The sequence below is a fragment of the Salmo salar genome, chromosome ssa28 (genome assembly GCF_905237065.1).
Source record: "Salmo salar chromosome ssa28, Ssal_v3.1, whole genome shotgun sequence".
NCBI classification, from domain to species: Eukaryota; Metazoa; Chordata; class Actinopteri; order Salmoniformes; family Salmonidae; genus Salmo; species Salmo salar.
In genome coordinates this window covers 18,723,070-18,737,321 of record NC_059469.1, presented here as the reverse complement: position 1 = coordinate 18,737,321, position 14,252 = coordinate 18,723,070, and the positions used below count along the sequence as shown (strand labels likewise).

The 14,252-nt window shown below is 40.6% G+C and overlaps 1 protein-coding gene across 1 annotated transcript in view; it reads right to left on the bottom strand.

Annotated features, from left to right (window-relative positions):
* Positions 1–14,045, bottom strand: part of LOC106589629 (heparan sulfate glucosamine 3-O-sulfotransferase 3A1) — a 51,985-nt gene extending 37,940 nt beyond the window's left edge. Inside the window, exon 1 of the mRNA XM_014179838.2 lies at positions 12,990–14,045. Coding sequence (XP_014035313.1) covers positions 12,990–13,636 — 647 coding nt within the window. The 5' untranslated portion in view covers positions 13,637–14,045. The remainder of the gene's footprint in view (positions 1–12,989) is intronic.
* Positions 14,046–14,252: the final 207 nt, after the last annotated feature.

Below are 14,252 nucleotides of genomic sequence, written 5' to 3'. Positions count from 1 at the left end.
TGTGTGTGTGTGTGTGTGTGTGTGTGTGTGTGTGTGTCAAGGGTGAAATGAAATCTATTCATCAAAAAAAGATTTAGTAAACTGAAATATAACAATTAACAAACAACTTTTTTTAAACAACTATACTAAAACTATTATCTTTGACTCCAAAACTAAATTAAATAAATACAATACAAACCATTATGAATTATGTTAAGTTTTTGTTTTTTGATGGGCAAATCTAATGAGGTTTCAAGCTTTTATTTCTGGTGGAGTTTTCAAGCTTCTGAATCTGGCGGGTCACAGGGTCACACAGAGTGATTCTTGGTAGTCTTAAATAAATCTACTATGAAACAAAAGTATACACCTCACACACATGGTTATGGACTTCAAAAAAAGAAGAGAGATTAAATGTATTACATAAATTACAAAACTATGAAATAACATATGGAATCATGTAGTAACCAAAAAAGTGTTAACCTCTCGAGGGTAGGGGGCAGTATTTGCACGGCCGGATAAAAAACGTACCCGATTTAATCTGGTTATTACTACTGCCCAGAAACTAGAATATGCATATAAAGTTTGATTTGGATAGAAAACACCCTAAAGTTTCTAAAACTGTTTGAATGGTGTCTGTGAGTATAACAGAACTCATATGGCAGGCAAAAACCTGAGAAGATTCCTTACAGGAAGTGCCCTCTCTGACCATTTCTTGGCCTTCTACACTCTCTTTATTGAAAACTGAGGATCTCTGCTGTAACGTAACACTTCCTACAGCTCCCATAGGCTCTCAGAAGGCGGCAGAACGTTGAATGATGACTTTGCAGCCCATTGCTGAAAAACAGTAGCGCATTTGGATAGTGGTCGATCAGAGAACAATGAGACTGGGGGCGCGTGCACGAGATGACCCCATGTTTTTATTTTTTCGTCTTTGAACGAAAACAGGGTTTCCCGGTAGGAATATTATCACTTTTTTACGAGAAAAATCGCATAAAAATAGATTTTAAACAGTGGTTGACATGCTTCGAAGTATGGTAATGGAATATTTAGATTTTTTTTGTCACGAAACGCGTCGGGCGCGTCACCCTTCGTCACCCTTCGGATAGTGTCTTGAACGCACGAACAAAACAGAGGATATTTGAACATAACTATGGATTATTTTGAACCAAACCAACATTTGTTATTGAAGTAGAAGTCCTGGGAGTGCATTCTGATGAAGAACAGCAAAGGTAATCCAATTTTTCTTATAGTAAATCTGAGTTTGGTGAGTGCCAAACTTGGTGGGTGTCAAAATAGCTAGCCTGTGATGGCGAGCTATCTACTCAGAATATTGCAAAATGTGCTTTTGCCGAAAAGCTATTTTAAAATCGGACATAGAGATTGCATAAAGGAGTTCTGTATCTATAATTCTTAAAATAATTGTTATGTTTTTTGTGAACGTTTATCGTGAGTAATTTAGTAAATTCACCGGAAGTTTGCGGTGGGTATGCTAGTTCTGAACGTCACATGCTAATGTAAAAAGCTGGTTTTTGATATAAATATGAACTTGATTTAACAAAACATGCATGTATTGTATAACATAATGTCCTAGGAGTGTCATCTGATGAAGATCATCAAAGGTTAGTGCTGCATTTAGCTGTGGTTTGGGTTTATGTGACATTATATGCTAGCTTGAAAAATGGGTGTCTGATTATTTCTGGCTGGGTACTCTGCTGACATAATCTAATGTTTTGCTTTCGTTGTAAAGCCTTTTTGAAATCGGACAGTGTGGTTAGATTAACGAGAGTCTTGTCTTTAAAATGGTGTAAAATAGTCATATGTTTGAGAAATTGAAGTAATAGCATTTCTAAGGTATTTGAATATCGCGCCACAGGATTCCACTGGCTGTTGAGTAGGTGGGTCCCACATACCCTAGAGAGGTTAAACAAATCAAAATATATTTTATATTTGAGATTCTTCAAAGTAGCCACCCTTTGCCTTGAAGACAGCTTTGCACACTCTTGGCATTCTCTCTACCAGCTTCATGAGGTAGTCACCTGGAATGCATTTCAATTAACAGGTGTGCATTGTTAAATGTTAATTTGTGGAATTTCTTTCCTTCTTAATGTGTTTGAGTCAATCAGTTGTTTTGTGACAAGGTAGGGGTGGTATACAGAAGATATCCCTACTTGGTAAAAGACCAAGTCCATATTATGGCAAGAATAGCTCAAATAAACAAAGACAAACAACAATCCATCATTATTTTAAGACATGAAGGTCAGTCAATCCAGAAAATTTAAACAACTTTGAAGTCTCTCTTTGTGAGACGCAGAGTAGGTAAACGGATGATCTTCACATGTGTGGTTCCCACCGTGAAGAATGGAGGAGGAGGTGTGATGGTGTGGGGGTGCTTTGCTGGTAACACTATCAGTGATTTATTTAGAATTCAAGCCACATTTAACCAGCACGTCTACCACAGCATTCTGGAGCGATACACCATCCCATCTGGTTTGTGCTTAGTGGAACTATCATTTGTTTTTCAACAGGGCAATGACCCAAAACACACCTCCAGGCTGTGTAAGGGCTATTTGACCAAGAAGGATGATGGAGTGCTGCATCAGATGACCTGGCCTCCACAATCCCCCGACCTCAACCCAATTGAGACGGTTTGGGATGAGTTGGACTGCAGAGTGAAGGAAAAGCAGCCAACAAGTGCTCAGCATATATGGGAACTCCTTCAAGACTGTTGGAAAAGCATTCCTCATTAAGCTGATTGAGAGAATGCCAAGAGTGTGCAAAGCTGTCATCAGGGCAAAGGGTGGCTACTTTGAAAAATCTCAAATATAAAATATATTTTTATTTGTTTAACACTTTTTTGGTTACTACATGATTCCATGTTGTTACATAGTTTTGATGTCTTTACTATTCTTCTGTAGAAAATAGTAAAAATAAAGAAAAACCTTTGAATGAGTAGGTATGTCCAAAATGTTGACTGGTACTTTACATCGCAGACAACTGAAATACAAACAAACTGTTTGATATAGAAACATCGGATTTTCTGCATAATTTAAAAAAATGTTGATTAATTATGAAAATATTAAAAATATGAATAACATTCCACCCATGAAGCCACGAGGTAATTTGACTGCAGGAAAGGGCTACAGGTAGACTCAGCGAGATGACAATGCCCCGAGCAGCACCGCAGATATTGGGCGCGTTTGAATGGTAAAGACTTTAGACTAACTCTCATGAACTAACCTCATAATACACACTCACAAACTGAAATCCTAATTATAATATGTGTGTACACAATGTACAACCAATTAGTGAGAGAGAGCCTCAAATATATAATTTACATAAGTATTCACACCCATGAGTCAATACTTTGTAGAAGCATTTGTGACTTCGATTACAGCTGTGAGTCTTTCTGGGTAAGCCTCTAAGAGTATTCCACACCTGGAACGTGCAACATTTGCCCATTATTATTTTCAAAATTCTTCAAGCTCTGTAAAATATTTTTTTGATCATTGCTAGACAACCATTTTCAGGTCTTGCCATAGATTTTCAAGTAGATTTAAGTCCAAACTGTAACTCGGCCACTCAGGAACATCCACTATCTTCTTGGTAAGCAACTTCAGTGTAGATTTGGCCTTGTGTTTTAGGTTATTGTCCGACTGAAAGGTGAATTAATCTCCCAGTGTCTGTTGGAAAGCAGACTGAACCAGGTTTTCTTAGAGGATTTTACCTTAGCTTAGCTCAATTCTATTTATTTTTTATACTGGAAAAACAGCAGTCCGATTACAAGCATACACTTAACTATGTAGCCACCACTATGCTTGAAAATACAGAGTGGTACTCATTAATGTGTTGTATTGGATTTGCCCCAAACATAACACTTTGTATTCAAGACAAAAAGTTAATTGCTTTTCCACATTTATTTGCAATATTACTTTAGTGCATTTTTGCAAACAGGATGCATGTTTTGGAATATTTTTTATTGGCCTCATGGTGAAATCCCTGAGTGGTTTTCTTCCTCTCCAGCAACTGAGTTAGGAAGGATACATGTATTTTTGTAGTGACGGTGTATTGATACACCATCCAAAATGTAATAAATATCTTGACGATGCTCAAAGGGATATTCAATGTCTGTTTTTTTTCACCTACAGTATCTACCAATGAGTGCCCTTCTTTGCGATGCATTGGAAAACCTCCCTGGTCTTTGTGGTTGAATCTGTGTTTGAAATTCCCTGCTCAACTTACAGATAATTGTACGTGTGTGGTACAGAGATGAGGTAGTCATTCAAAAATCATGTTAAAACACTATGAGTCCATGTAACTTATTATGTGACTTGTTAAGCAAGTGTATATTCCTGACCTTATTTAGGCTTGCCACAACAAAGGGTTTGAATACTTATAGACTCAAGAAATTTCAGCTTTTAATTTTTCATGAATTATTAAAAAATTCAGAAACATAATTCTACTTTGACATTATCGGGTATTGTGTGTAGGCCAGTAAGCAAATATCTCAGTTGAATGCATTTTAAATGCAGGCTGTAACACAACAAGATGTGAAAAAAGTCAAGGGGCGTGAATACTTTCTGAAGACACTGTAGGTGCCAGTCTGACCATTTTTATCCCCTGAATGCAACACACTTAGAAAGGCCGTGACCAACGATGGTCACAGACTTGACAAAAGTGATCCACTTGAACGCACCCGTTGAGATGAGCATGATGCAAGACTTTGCTCTTACACAGTCACACAGATTATATGCACAGGTGCGCTTCACGCTGCTACAACGTGGTAACTACGGGACCGAAACAGTGGAAATGTTGAGCCTCGCGATTCAGCGCTCCTGGTTGACCCGGAAATTGACCCACTATCTACGTCATCTCACCGAGTCTACCTTTAAACCTAACCTATAACCTGACCCATCACCTTATGCATTACTGACCCACAGTGACAAGAAGTGACATTCCAAAAACACAACACCTATACAACTAATAAATGTCTCCTAGCCTCCCACACATTAGGCTACTTTCTGTCCCTAACACTAAAACGGAAACTAAATAATATCAAAACGAAAGAGAGATGTTTTTATAAAACTGAAACTGAATAAAACTAGTAAAGTAGATGTGAAAACTAACTGAAACTAAACATAATTTCAAATGAAAATCTTAGTCTAATAGAAATAAAAACACAAAACTATAATAACCTTGGTGTGTGTGTTTGTGTGTGTTTGTGTGTGTGTGTGTTTGTGTATGTTTGTGTGTGTGTGTATGTGTTTGTGTATGTGTGTGGTGATGGTGGGTTACATTCCTCCAGTGGAAGGTGAGGGGCCCCTTGTGTTACAAGTACAATTATACTCCATGATAATCATTTTCACAACCCTGAGGCAGTCAGGGTCTCATGCTCAGGAGCTCTCACTCTCTCTCACTCTCTCTCTCTCTCACCCTCTCTCTCTTTCTCTTTCTTGCTCTCTCAGGGGATCGGGTTACCACCCTGTCCAGCACTGTTCTGGGTGCTTCAATGCAGCTTCGTGTTTTCAGTAGTGCACCTTAAAGGAAAATCTGATAAATCAATTGGGCTCAGAGAAGCGAGTGTATTAAATGTACATCAAACACCTTGGTACCAGAGAGTTAGTGTACTGTACGTATGAGAGAGAAATAAAGAGACAGACCCACTGGGCACAGAAGTCAATTCAATCAACGTCTATTTCACATTGGTTCAATGTAATGTCATTGAAATGATGTGGAAAGAACGTTGATTCAACCAGTGTGTGCCCAGTGGGGAGAGACAGTGGATTTTTTTGCCTATTTTAACTCATTCGCTCCGTTTAAAACTCTGAGAGGAAGAACATGTCATAGCTGGACTCCTGGCCAAGCCAGATCAAAGCAATGTTGACTGCCTGTGGTACACTGGGGGGATGCATACAGCGTGGACGAATGCACACACACACACACACACACACACACACACACACACACACACACACACACACACACACACACACACACACACACACACACACACACACACACACACACACACAGGAGTCTCTTTGTTTGTTAGGGTTCTGCTTTCACATGACAACCAGCAGCACACACCACAATGAAGGCTAACTAATGAACTTATGGAATATGAGTAGTTGCAAAGTCATCTACTGTAAATGCATTGCTTCTGTGTGCCTGCATAAACTTTGCTATAATGGAAAAATACAGAAATTCCTCACACTACTCAAGGCATCCACAGTAATATAGCTAACTGCTGGGATGTTTCTCCTCCCTACCAATAAGCTGCCAGCCTTTCCTTTCCACGTGTCCTCCAGACCTCTTCACAGGCCCAATGACGAGTGACATGTCTGAGAGCAACAAACAAGGCAGCACTCTCAACTCTGCCACCCACTTAATTGACACCTAACCCTGCCAAAATATGAACAACTTGGAAGTGGTGCTCACGGAAAATGCTGGGAATTTAAACCACTTTTCACTAACAGTTCTGACGACTGAGTAAATTTATTTGCTTTGTGCAACTTTTCATACATGGAGCAGCATCAGCGAAGCTATTTGGCTGGACGACTAGACTCATGTAGGAAATAATGATAATCACAAAAGAGTTTGAAAAATGAATGTTTATGGTATTCATATATGGGACAAGATCCAAAATATTATTCCAAATGTTTACATCTGGATCTTGTAATGTATCCCTGGCATTTGGAGTACAGTAAAAACATACTTTGATAGTGTCTTCCCCTACATCTACATCTGACGGCCTCTCACCACAGGCTACTACAGAGACAGGGTTAGCCAGAGGAACAGAGAGCAGCACTACAGAAAATCCCCAAAGAACCGTTCTCTATGGGTCCCGACTGGGTCAATGCTTTTATTATCAGAACACTTTTAGTACCATTACTTCATTTCCTGTAAAATACAGCCAGTTCAATAAACAGGTAAAGGCCCTAATTTTACAGAAATGTCTATTTTTTGGAGCTGAGCTTTTTCATTCATAATTCACTCCCTTGTGTCTTGTTTTCGGTACAACATACTTTTGATGCAAACAACTGAACAAGACAATAACATGGGTTTCTGTAAATATATTATGTATAGGATGGATGATGGCAGGCAGGGACCTCAGACTGCTAGTCTGGTACAGGTCACATGTGTTTTTATGAAGGGCAATTAACTCATTAGATGGTTTGGTCTGGCCTAATCCAGCCAGTCTGTGATGTCAGACAGCGCACCCCCTCGGACCCCTGCAGACCCCACTCAACCTCCCCCTCACCCCTCCAAATCCCCTGGCCTTGACAGGTGAAGGCTGGGTTAGAGGGTAGAAGGCTGAGCTAGAGGGTAACCCTAGTAGGTCCCAGACATAACGCTAAACTACCATCAACATGGACCTTTCATTACATCAGAGTGTTGTCGGTGACCTTGTTCACTTGGAGTACATCACATTTCCACAACAATAGCGTGTCGGGTCAAGCATGATTGTCTCGGTACAAGGTAGAGAGATGGGTAGTGAAATGTAACACTGAGCCGCTGGTTTCCTGTTTAATGGCTAACAATGTAGACCTAGAACTACTTCCTGTTTAATGGCTAACAATGTAGACCTACTGTACAACTACTTACATTGTACAGAGAGAGGCAGATGCACACACATGTAAATGCATAAAACATACATTTTACCCAACGTATTACAAGACTAAAAGATAATGGTTTGTTGTACAAAACGCATTAGTACAACTTCGGTGTGGATCAGATTTCACTTTGTCAGGAGAAGGAAGATACACTGGGTATGCTGAATTCGACACTCCAAAAACTTGGTGAAAGTTATTTACAACTGTCCAGTGGCGACCCGTCAATCAGGACAGGTGGGGCAGAGACAACAGTTTTCAGCTGTGCTAGTATAATTGCAAAAGGGTTTTCTAATGATCAATTAGCCTTTTAAAATTATAAACTTGGATTAGCTAACACAACGTGCCATTGGAACAAAGGAGTGATGGTTGCTGATAATGGGCCTCTGTACGCCTATGTAGATATTCCATAAAAAATGTAACGTTTCCAGCTACAATAGTCATTTACAACATTAACAATGTCTACACTGTATTTCTGATCAATTTGATGTTATTTTAATGGACAAAAAAACTGCTTTTCTTTCAAAAACAAGGATATTTTTAAGTGACCCCAAACTTTTGAATGCTAGTGTATATATCATTGAGTTAAATAATAAAGCCGCATACGCACATGGTCTCTTTATTGTTTTCTTGAGTAAGGCAGCTCCAAAATGCAGGTGTTTCAGCCTAGCTCAGTGCCTTCTGTGGTGGTGGGGTGAGCCAGCCAAACATAGGAGCATTGCGCCATGATTGGCTCAGTGTTCTGTCACTCATGGGGACACTACGTCATCCCAAAGTTTATGTCCTTAGTAAGGGTAGACATCCAAAATTTCAGCCCTTTGGGTCCTGCCATAGAGTTATATTACAAGTGCCCTTCCAAGAAGGCTCAAGGTCATTGGCCACAGATAAAATGACGACAAATCACGTTATATGTACAGTACCTTTGATTGGACTGATCATGTCAACATCTTATTTTCAAAGTTTTATTTATCCTACGGTTCTGACTTGGTGTACAGGGAAAATACTGTAAGAGCCCATGTTCTGTATTCTGTCGCTGTATATTTCAAAAGTGCTGAACACATATATTGACTACTTCCGTCATCACTCGCTCATTAAAGTAATAAATAATAATAATAAATTACGGAATGCCTCTTATCTGCTCATCGTTCCCTTTATGCCATAGTTTGATCATCTCAATTGTCACATTTGTTTAAGCAAATCAGCCATATCAGCTTTGTTTTTTAAAAAGGCAGTAAACAAGGCAGAAGTAATTGTTTCGCTGCCAGACAAGGCTCTGCTGATAGCCAGGTGTAGTGGTGGTATGGATTCAATCCATTGTGCTGGAAAGAAAGCTCTGCTGTTGGGACAGCTTTATGTCGGCCCTAACAATTTGTGGGCGACGCTTATCGCCGTTATACTGCAATTAATATATTGTTTAGTGTTGTGTAGTGTCTTTTTGAGATTGCCCCACCAAGATTTACATACTAAAATCACCACTGCAACTTGGATATATTACATAGAAAATAATATTAAAAATATTATGCAAATAATGACGATATATCTTGGTAACTTCTACACAAACAGTGATAACTTTCCTTAGGGACTTGGGGGCTACAATATGTCTGTCTATGTTTCCACTGGGAAAGCAGGAAAACACAGACCGCTGGATGTTGTTGATGCCACGTCACATTAGGACTTCAAAGTGTTAAACTAATGTCTCCCACACACACACATTCCCATAGACACACACAAACACACCGGAAACACACACACGTACGTACGTACGTACGCTCGCTCGCGCACGCATGCACGCGCACACACACACACACACATTCCCATAGACACACACAAACACACCGGAAACACACACATGTACGTACAGACGCTCGCTCGTGCGCGCACGCACACACACACACACACACACACACACACACACACACACACACACACATTCCCACAGGGACAGACAGACAGGCCATAGTGATTCATGTTCAGTCCACATATCGGCCATTACTCTAAACAAAGACTCTAAGTCCCATGAGACGGATGCCTCTGCTCTCTCTGCCTTTAACTATTCACACACACACACACACACACACACACACACACACACACACACACACACACACACACACACACACACACACACACACACACACACACACACACACACACACACACACACACACACACTAATGAAAAGAATCACGTAATTCCAGGAAATTGGATGCAGTGATTAGCTATAGAAAACCATGGCCTTGTTTCCCTCTACCACCGAGACCGCCTTTCTAGAACCAAAACCGTTTTCTAGAATTGTGAAACAATACACAAAAATGACAAGTAGCATGAATGAATAGCGCCGGACCATTCTCTTGTTTGTTTTCTTAATGCTTAGCCATTTGCACAAATCCATCATATTGTCATGTGTGTTGTATAATCTGCAGATTTTTTTTTGCCATTCCATGCAGCAGTACAAAAGACCAAAGAAGAGAATGAAAAAAAATGTCCAGAACTTGACAGCTGAAGCCCAGATTTAGAGGGTTTTGACGTCAAGTGAATGAACTCTGAGTGCACTGCAGTTCAGAAACACCATTTCGCTTCCATTAGCGTTTGACACTTCTTGAATAGAGGGAAAAAGAAACTTCACACACTTCAATCAAACTAAGGCCTAGATTGAATCAGATCAAGCATTTACTGGCGATAGCAGACACCCGCATAGCGGTTCTGGAGGTTGAACTGCGTTGGATCCGTCAAATTGGTGAGCAGCTGCTCTTGCGATCATCGTCATGAAGCCACACCCACCCTACTCGCATTAGAAGTTCAGAACGAGAAAGTGTAGGCTATAAAGAAATGACGGTCAACTTGAAAAAAAATTCAACTAAATAATGAGGGTTTCTATCATCATAATGGAGGTGTAGATTACATCTCACATTCCACTGTTTTAACTTGTAAACGAGGCTGCATGGGATTTCTCTTAAATGCAACTCCGTGCAACCAATGGTAATGTCCGCTTTAGGTATAATGCCAGGAGCCACTTGTGGATTTGACAGCTCAAACACAGTTCCACCTCTACCACAGCCAAAACAACCACCTGAGACACCTACAAAACAACCGCTATGTGGATGTCGGCTGAAGAGGATGTGATTGAATAGAGCTCTAAGTCTAAATGAGAGGGCTACTTCCTATCAAAAGCATATACACACACAGAGGTTATTAACAGTTCAGCAACAGCGTTCCACTTCCATTTGCGTGTTCGACACTTCCTGAGTAAAACAACAACGTTTCACACACTTCAATCAAGCTCAAGTCTAAATGACTGCGTTAAAGTGTCCACACACAAAGACTATTAATAAAGGGAGTCTCTCTCAGACTTCCTGGAACAGAGTTGACAGGAGTGGACCTCTACACAGCAGATGCACTCCTTCAGGCTGACTAGTCAGTCACGTTGTTGTAACCCTTCTTTATTTCTTCTGCTCCGGCCATTTTAATTCAAGGGCCCATTCCCCATTTTAATGGAAGGCATTAAGTGTAACAGGCCCTGAGGTTGAGTTTGTTCGGCTAGTCCTTGGAGCTCATGGACCAAATTCCATGTACAAGAATCTTGGCAACTCCTCAGGATAGATGGAACCCTCATGGATATACACTCCCACAATGGATGAATAGGTAAACAGAAGGGTGTGAAAGAGTGATGGCCAAAAGAGAGAGTGTTCACGCTCACAGAGGCACAAAGAGGGAGGTGTCTGTGTGTGGGGAGAGGGTATGAGAGCTAGGGTATGAGAGGGGGCTGAGGTTGGATGGGGGGTTTGGGGGAGTTAGAAGGAGGGGGCCCGGGTGAGAGGAGAAGTTTCTCCAAGCTTTTAGTGTGAACTGCATAGTGTTAACTCAATCAAAAGGTGAATCAAATCTCCTGAGACACTCAGGTAACCCTTCGTTATAACCATAATCCTTCTTAAAAACAGAGCTACAGTGTCGGCAATGCCCCATTACACACAAGCCCACTGAGAGGGAGAGACATGAACCCCCGAAGAGAGAACACACACACGCATGGCGTACGCACAACCACACACACACAAACACATGGGCACGCATACAACCACACACAGACATGGACGCACGCACAACCACACACATGCACATGGGCGTATGCACACACAACAACGTGAACCTACTGATCACAAATCCATAGGCTTGAACACAGAGAGAGAGAAAAGTGGGATAAAATATGGTAACTCCCAAAGAAGAGAGGGGATTGAGGGGGAGAGAGTGTATGTCTGTATTTATGTGTATTTAGAGTTTGTTCAGAATATTTATTTTAGGTCAGACATTGACCCTACTCCCGCTGCATTTAAAGTGCTTGTCACTCTGGAAGCAAGGCTGTACTTTGCTTGTTATCTAAATCTGGGGCTTTTCCCTATAATACTTATTTGTATCTCCCCATTCAACTATTGGTGATGTTGAATAGGCCTATGAAGAACAATTCGATTTTTTATATATGTTTTATATTTGATATTTAATAATTACAAGACAGCAATTAAGTTTATTTTTTTACATGAAAAGTATTCACTTTATTTCATTTTAAATGCAATGGAAAGTGTCATAAATTACGTTAATACACTAATATATTTCTTTATGATTTTGAGGAGATATAAGGTGATATTGTGCTCTGCCATGAAATCTTGAGAGAAGCCAATTTGCCAAGATACATTTTGAGTAAATAAAATATGAACTTATTGATAAGGTTGGCGACTTAATCATGTAAACTATCGTTACAAATGAATCCCCATCATTGATCTTTGAAAAAGACAATAGCCTATATAATTGAGTAGGAAAAACATGTCGTTAGTCTAGTTCATAGGTCATAATTACGCAGTGTTAATTGTAGGCTACAGAAATACCTTTTTTAATCTTAAATGCGCATTTTCTTAATATAAAAAATTCCCCAAATAATCTGTAGTGAATTATAAGATATATTTAGGTGTTGTGAGAGCTCTCCCACAACTTTGACACTGGTTAAACAGTTGAATAAAGTAGCCTATAGGGCACCAAGTTGTTCATGATTTACATGTAAATATCTTTGTTTATATCCTGTATATTGTAATGAAAAAAAATGGACCATATACTGTAATTAAAGCCCCTTCAAAGACGAAAGGCAACAAAGTAATAGAAAAGAAGTGTGCTATAAAACTTGGTCCGTTGAACAAGTGTTGCCAGTGAGCAACTTTGAAAACAACACAACAGCACAACTTTTAAAACTTGTCACCAAACAATATTTCACTCTGCACTGATGAATTTGGGAAAAGTAGAGGCATAGGCTACACATAATCTAATAATAATAATAATAACAATAAGCCCACTACTAATAAAAAAAATAACAATAATAATAATAATTTCACTTATATTTAATGTATTTATTTAAACATTTACCTGTACCACTCCAGTCCATTCTCGTAGTTGCGGTCGAAGAAGTGCGGCTCGGCTCCCACAGCTCGGATGTCTGGATGCACGCGGAGGAACTCGAGCAGCGCGCGCGTCCCTCCTTTCTTTACGCCGATGATCATCGCCTGGGGCAGCTTCTTGGTCCCGTCTCCAAGCGGACTGACTTTACCTGTACTCCCCGTCTTCACCATAAACCGAGGTGCTAATCTCTTCGAATAAACTATATCACCCAAAGAAGGCGGCATATAATGCGACAGTTCTCGGTTCTTTTCGCTATCACTGTCCACCTGATGTCCCGGTTCGTACAAAACCTGTCCGGTATCAGCATCGTCGAACCGGGAGTACTCGGAGGTGCGTTTAGCGTCGTCGGCGCTCTCGTAGCTCAAGCCCGGCTTGGACCCCGTGGTCCATTTCTGTAACAGTCTTTTCCTCCTCAGCGACCTCAAGTCGTGTAGTTCCGAGGCGAAGAAGCCCACGACTTGGCTGGATGCTTTTACCGGCGTGGGCATGCTGCTGCAGCGGTCCGTGAGGCAGTGGAGGAGGTACAGGGAGGTGAGGAGAGAACACAGCATGACCACGAATTTCTTGAAAATGCCTCGGGACAGGGGGTCCGAATAGACTCGGCTAAAAGCCATAACGGTCCTTGGGTCTCCGGTTCAGAAGCCACAGCCATGCTAGGCAGACATTCTCAGGTCTTGCCATTAAGAAATAGAGGGGACAGCTCGTAGGCTACCGGAGCTTGCTCCGCATCCACCAGTGGATTAGACCTTGCACGCGGCTCACTCAAAAATAACCCTCACATGTGTCCCAGCGCTCGAGCTGTTAAAGTCCTTATAATAAATAATATTGTAAATCTACTTCAACGTCAGAAAACAGTTGAATACGCAGTGCAATTCTAAATGTCAATGGCTGGCTATCCCGCATTAAACCAATAATGTATTGTCAAAACAGCATTGTCAGTACTCTAGCCACGATTGGAATACAACATGTATGTTGTTTGGTGTTTAAATTAAATGACTATGCATAAATTCAGCACCTTAATTTCATTTAGAACACGTGGCAGTTGTATCAAACTTCTGTATGACTTCAGAGAGGAAGATGGGCATGTCTTCATCTAATTAGAGTGTGTAAACGTTTTGCAAAGGTATGTGAGAGGCATGTCATGATCCAATGAAATGGCAGTAGGGAGGGAACTTAGTCCCAAACCTGCCTTGCCTGTTGTCGCACACACACACACACACACACACACAC